The 6592-nt window shown below is 45.2% G+C and overlaps 1 protein-coding gene across 1 annotated transcript in view; it reads left to right on the top strand.

The window, feature by feature from the left end:
• The first annotated feature begins 1361 nt into the window (after positions 1-1361).
• Positions 1362-6592, top strand: part of LSAMP (limbic system associated membrane protein) — a 1002030-nt gene continuing 996799 nt past the window's right edge. The window contains exon 1 of the mRNA XM_027653694.1: positions 1362-1799. Within this exon, the coding sequence (XP_027509495.1) occupies positions 1733-1799 (67 nt within the window). The 5' untranslated portion in view covers positions 1362-1732. The remainder of the gene's footprint in view (positions 1800-6592) is intronic.

Genomic DNA, 6592 nt, shown 5'->3' with positions numbered 1-6592 from the left:
AACTGGTGATTAGGTAATGTTCCACTCCCTCCATAGGGGAAAACCGTGAATTATGTAGGTGGTACATGGCAGCAGCCAATCAGGCTAAATGGTGACTGCATTTTGTCTTTCATTTTGGTCCACTAGGAAACAAGCACGTGTTTCTAGGCTAGCCACAGCATGGATTTCTTCTTCCTACGGGGGATGTCACAGGGAATATGAAGGGATCTGGCTTTCATTACAGCATGGGGGATTTTTGAGACAGCAGACAAGAACCCATGAGGAGGCAGGCTTGGTGTATTCTGTTCACAGAACAGCTTGCTCTGCAGCAGTCTAATAAGAAATACTTCTAGAATGGCATCATTAGTGATGAGAATCCTACAGACCTTTCCTACATGGAGTGCTCATCTTTGCATTCTGTGCCCCAATGTGTAAATTGAAGATTTGTATCCTTTAGTGTTGGTGTCCTCATGGGCCGCTGTGGAGGCCCATGAAAGACACAGTGTGGCCTGAAGAGGGGCCAGCGGGCTGGGTGGGCAGCCCTGGGCTGTCACACTGCATCCCATAGACTGACCTCTCAGAAGTTATGCAGTCACACTGCCTCCTTGTCCCCAGCTGTGAAAGGACACCCTTTTGTGAAATGCTTGGAGAGTGACTGATGAAAAGCCCTGTGTGGATGTTAAGTAGTACTTCATTAATGTTGGTCTTCTAATCAGAGGGAATTATTTTAGGGGGCAGTAGAGCTGCAGGAGCTAATTACTCCTTGGGGAAAAAAATTTTGGGTTACGTAGGGTAGGAGGAACCTGTATTTGAAAGAGAGAGGTAGTGGAGGAAGCTTTCTGTGAGCAAACAGTGGCTTTGCAAGCTGGATTTCCCTCACAGAAGGATTCTTTCTGGTCCCTCTGAAATTGCCTCAAAGTCACAGGAAATCCAGCAAAGATTAATGCAGACTGATGCTTGCTATTTTTCCTGGAAGCTTTGGCAGCTCTGTAATTACAATCGGTGCTTCTGAATCTCCCTCTGGCCCCTGTGCACTGCCCAGGAGTGACACCAGCATCAGAGAGACCCTTGCTTCAGAATTTGTCAAGCAGAACTCAGCTGAGAAACCAAACCTGCCTGGCTGCATTTCTTCTTTTGGCAATGAGGAATACTCCTTCGCTGAATCGCTTCCCTGTGTCCACCGTAGCTGGAGCCTTAGGGACTCCTGAACCCATCATGGCTCGTAGACTTGTGATCCAAGAGATACATTTGTAGAGGAATGAGGGAACCATATTTCTATAGCATAACGTATATATATATTTATATATATATAAATGAAATAAATGAGCTGGCTTGCAACACTAGGTGGCAGAGGTGGGATCTGTTCTGCTCTGAGCGCTGTCCTATAAGGCATTGCTTGTTTAAGTACAGTCGCATTTAGTTGGAGCTGCAGGAGAGAGACAGAGAGATTCTCTGTGTTTACAGCCAGCACAGCCTACGGTGGAGCATCTAACCTGGCCCCCCCTTTCTCCAGCACTTGAAGGGGAGAGTGCGAGGTTATTTGGGAATCTGGCCACCGTAGGTCAGCTTGCGCTGCGACTGGATTGTCAGAGCTGGTAAAGCAGAGCCCAGAGGGACTGAAGGGAGACACGAATCCCATTTTCTTTGAGAGGAGAGAAGGGGAAAAAAAAAAAAAAAGATAAATTGAGAAAGAGAGAGAGAAGCGAAGAGACGGAGAAAAAGGCAGAGGAAGCAGAGCGAGTGAGAGAGAAGCATGAGGACCTACTGGCTGCACAGTATCTGGGTGCTGGGCTTTTTCCTGTCCCTCTTCTCCTTGCAAGGTATGTGATGAGTTCTTTCTTGCAATCTCCTCAAACCCTTCTGCTTCAGTTGAGGCTGATGGACTGAGGATGGCCTGAAACATGGAGCTGAAAGCTGGAGCTTCCTCTTCCCCCCTCTTCCCCTCCAAACCTTCCCCCCACCTCAGGAAATAAGCCAAGGAGAGATCACTGCTCGTGAATCCTATGGTTAGAGGGCACTGCATGTGACTGACTTTGCTGCTGTATTTATGCTTTTGCAGAGGGGAAGCTGGGGGGGGGTGGCATTCAATAAGATTTGCAAAGCAAAAGAGTAGTAGGTGAAGGTGGATATCCCTTCCATCCACAATCAGTGTTTCTCAGCACTTTGAGTCACAAGTACTGATTCTCCTTCCTGAAGAGACGTGTTAAGTTTCTTTTTTTTTGCTTGTTTGGTTGGTTGGTTTGTTTTGGTTTTTTTAAATTATTTTTAGTTTGGTTTTGCCCAGAGAGGGGGAGGTTACAGGAATCTCTATGCCTCTGGTCCGCCTGCGAAAACATTATGTCCTTCCCCTCCACTGGGGAAAAAAAAAAAAATGATGGAGGAAAGACAGAAGAAGAAAATTTGTTGGGTATGGGGTTTTGTTCAGTGGAGAATTGCCAGCTGGGTTTCTTGCTTTAAGAGCCAAGTGTGAGTATGGAATTTAGTTTGAAGTGATGACAGGCACGCTAGCTGGTTTTGAGATGCTTTCTGTAAACAGGAGTTAAGGGTTAATGCATCCCATGATGTATATATAAATACATGTCACATATGTACATATAAGCATAGCCCTCCAAATTGCAGCTTTTACGTGATTCACACTCATTTATACACACCAGTGGTCCTTCACTTACACACACATACACTCACGAATATAGCAGGGAAGATGAATAAACTCACTCTGGCACACACAGTTCTAGCTCCCTAGCACATGCAATTCCTGGAGAGTCTGCTTCTCTTGAGCTCACATTCTCCCTTCCCCTCTTCCCCCCATCCCTCCTTCAAGCCTCCATCCTGCACACTAGTGCTCATGGTTGCTTATATATTAAAATCCCTTGCCTATCCTGCTGCACCAGCCTTGTAAGCCTGCATGTGTGCACACATATACACACATATAGGTGAATATATAACTAAAGAACATATATGTACTCTATCTGGCCTACAGTGTGCCTCACAGTCTCACATTTGTAGTGAGCTGCACCCTTAGAGGGTATCTCACTCACACACATCTTCACCACACACACATACAGAGTGCTTTTTTTCTCACTCTTGTGCATACTAGTGCATGAGTGCCGTGTCTGGAGATGTGCCAGTCACAGCATCCTTACTTCCTCTTAGCTCATACTTTTACACACAATCTTGCATGTACTGTTCTTCTCTATTTTGTGTCCACTAAGCAAATTCCTGTACAGGCAGGCTCCCTGTCACACACATGCTTTCTGTTGCAGCCTCACACCTGTCACTTCTCACATTTACTGAGCGCTCCTTTTCATACAGTCTCACTTCTGTTTCTAGGTTGCATACACATGCTTTTCACTGTCACATATTTTCTCTCAAACTTGCATTCTCTGAAGTCTGGACTGTGAATCCAGCACCAGCACCTTCCAGCTAACTTCTTTGCTTGCTGTGAAATGGCTGTTTCTGACAGGAGAGGAGGACTTTTTCCTAGCACAGAGGTTGTACACGGGGTGAGAGGAGAGCCAGTTCTTGTCTAACATAAGTAGCTAATGTCAGCAACGAAGTTGTGTAGCTTGATGTAAACTTCCCTCTGCTCTGGAGGATTAGGCACAGACCTGCCAGCAAAGATGGACACTGGCAAATAGCATTGACACTGAACATTGCCTGTCTTTCTGATGCATGACTTCTAGCCTGTAGTCAATGGTGTTTGCTCCATGCAGTGTTTCCAAGTCACAAGCCTTTCCTGGAGTTGCAACCAGAGCATCCTGATGCTACCATCACAACCAGGAGCTGTTTTTTTTAGTCCTTTCTTATAGCCAGAGCTTATGCCAGGGTACAGGCAGGTACAGGATTTTACCTTCTGTTTTAGTGAGTTACTATTGCCACAGTTGTATCAGTCACTTCTATTCTGATTTTGAAGACATCAGGGAGGGTCTTTTGAGGGCTGTATTCCTAGGTACATTCTGAGAAGGCAGAGGCAACACAGTTGCCCTCCCTTGGTTTTGGGATGGGATCAGATGGTGTGGTGTGTGACTGTTTGCAAACCTGGAGCTGCTTTTTCTATTGCTCCCAAACTTAAGACATGCTATAAACCAGACTACTGCTGGATCTAGTTTCACAGCCAGCAGTAATTTCCTTTCTCTGGACTGAAGGGTGAGAGAATGGGAAGCAGGAATATTGGGGCTGCCTGAGAGGAGCATGGCGCCTCACAACCAAGCCTGAAGATATTTGAAGGAGTTAAAAAGGAGTGAGAAAGTACTGTGCCCTTAAAAAGACCCAACAAACTAACACAACCCCCCCCCATATTTATTTCAAATTAATTGTTATTCAGTGAAAGCCGTGGTAACAAGCCTCGAACACTTCTGTAACCCTGCTGAGCACAACTCTGTGGAGCTCTTACCCCAGGAAACTGCAGTATTGGCTTTGACAGGCGCTGACCCGTCGGAACGCTTCCAAGAGCTTTGGGAGCACATCCCTCTAGAGCCAGCTAGCTGAGCCTGTACCTCTGCAAGCCATCCAAAACTTGTCCGTGCCTTCTCTCCCCTTTTTCCTTGCTGTCCACTTGGGGGTGTACCAGTGAACGCAAAAGCAGCTCCTTGCCTTTCTCTGTTCTCCCAGAGCCACCAAACACGGGGGAGAAGGGGAGCGATGCTGGCACTGCTGGGCACCGCCGAGCTGAGGCTGAATAGCAGGCGATGGGGGGGTAGGGAGGAAGCGCAGCTGAGGCTGGCAGGAGACCTATGGGCTCCACTGTGCCAAGTGGCCAACACAGGCTGCCAGGGGAGATGCAATGGGCTGCCTGTCCCCTGCCTGCCTGTGCTCAGGGGCTTTGGCACAGAGACAGGCTTTGCTCCTTCCCCCTTAGGTTAGATGCTCCAAGTCCTGCACAGAGGATATTTTTTTTCCCCCCTAATCACTATGTTTCCTTAATTTTGTGGCTCAGGATTCTTGCGTTTCCCTGCTACTGTGCTTCCAGTCTGCATTGGGAGGCAGGTGGCTCAGAGGCAGAATGGTTGTTCCTCCTGCATGGTGCACTGGCCTTCCTGCCCTGTGGGGGCTGGAAGAATAAAAGTACCTATACACCCCAGCACTGCGGGTGGGTGGGATTTTCTAGTGGCATGCTGCAGCCTTTTCCTCGAATGGATTAATTTCTTAGCACAGTGTGCTTCAAATATTCTGACAGAGATCAGATTCATAAATTGGACTCAAAAGCTGAATTTTTCTTTTTCTTTTTTGTTTCCCAAGTCGAAAATTGGGTGCATGTGGATGAGGAGGAGAAGCAAATGATTAGGGTCTATGAAAAATTGCATTTTGATAATTTAGAAGAATTTTGTGTTGATATTTTCACTTTTACCTACTATTACTCTAACTTAGCTGTCAATATGAAAATTAATTTTGATTTCCTCACCCTGAGCATTTTATTTAAAAAAATGAATGCCTTGACAAATTATACAACATTTCCTTCAGCGTTGCTTTACATTGAAAAATTCCTCTAAACAAACCCTTTCCCTTGAAAAATAGCAGCTGTTTCAAATCAGCAATTTGCTTAAAAGGAAAACCAACCCAGCTTGTTTTAATGCATCCCCCCTATAACCCCACCTAATTGGTTAATTGTAGAAGACTTTGGGCTTAAAAAGAAAAAAATAAGATGCCTCCACAGCCCATTTAGTGAAGTAGACGGTTTAGGAAAGGATACGAAGAACTGGCCTGCATAATACTGGCAGCATTTATTTATAATGTGTTTTTTTAAGCTGCTCAAGGGTGTTCTTAAATGGGGAATGAGTCTGATGAAAGAAATCACAGAAGCACTCGGGTAAGTGGAATAGGATGCTTTAGGTTGATACACAGTACAAATGTTATCTGTAAAGTCTCATGTTTTATAAACGTTACTGGGCAATGCGGGTGTGAAAAATGATGTGTTTGTTAATGCGCGAGGTATGTGCAATCTATATGGATGGAAGTGTGTACCCAAGTGTTTCTGTGCTGATAATTTGTAATGGATGGGGAGAAGAAAGGGAGGAGCAGGACTCTGTGTGTATTTGTGGTGACATTGTGGTGTATGGGTGATAGTGTAGGGTGATTGTGATGCAGGTGGATAACACTGGAGATAACACTGCCAACTGGAGAGGGAAAAAAAAAAAAAGGGCTTTTCCTGCTGTCCTGAATATACTTTTCTTCCTATCTGTTTTCAGCTCTCTCTTGTCGAGTAAGGCAAGAGAAGCTCTTACAGGCTGGACTGTATTGATGAGGTAACAACTCACTCATCTGCCTTGCATTCCCTTAAATGATGAAGAGGTTCAATACCTAAAGTAAAACGCTTTTCTTGTAGGCCTAAAACAGGGAAGAAGAAGAAGAGAAGGCTTTTTATCTGCAAACGAGGAGCATAAAAAAAATATCCCAAGTGTTTCTTCTAGTCCTATCCCAGTGATTGCAGACCATTTGAGTCAATAATTACCACACCAGTAAGAACCCATTTCCCCTAGCTCTTGTAAGTCTCGGCACTCAAATACCTACTCAGAGGGCTTTGTTATGATAAGTAGAAATTGGCTTCATCTTTTAGTCTCAGAGATCTCTTCTCACACAAGAGTTTTACTAGTTTTCTCACACAAGAGTTTTACTA

Source organism: Corapipo altera, unplaced genomic scaffold (assembly GCF_003945725.1).
Source record: "Corapipo altera isolate COAL_440 unplaced genomic scaffold, ASM394572v1 61, whole genome shotgun sequence".
Lineage (NCBI taxonomy): Eukaryota > Metazoa > Chordata > Aves > Passeriformes > Pipridae > Corapipo > Corapipo altera.
The sequence above is the reverse complement of the archived record's forward strand: the minus strand, read 5'-3'. Positions and strand labels throughout refer to the sequence as shown.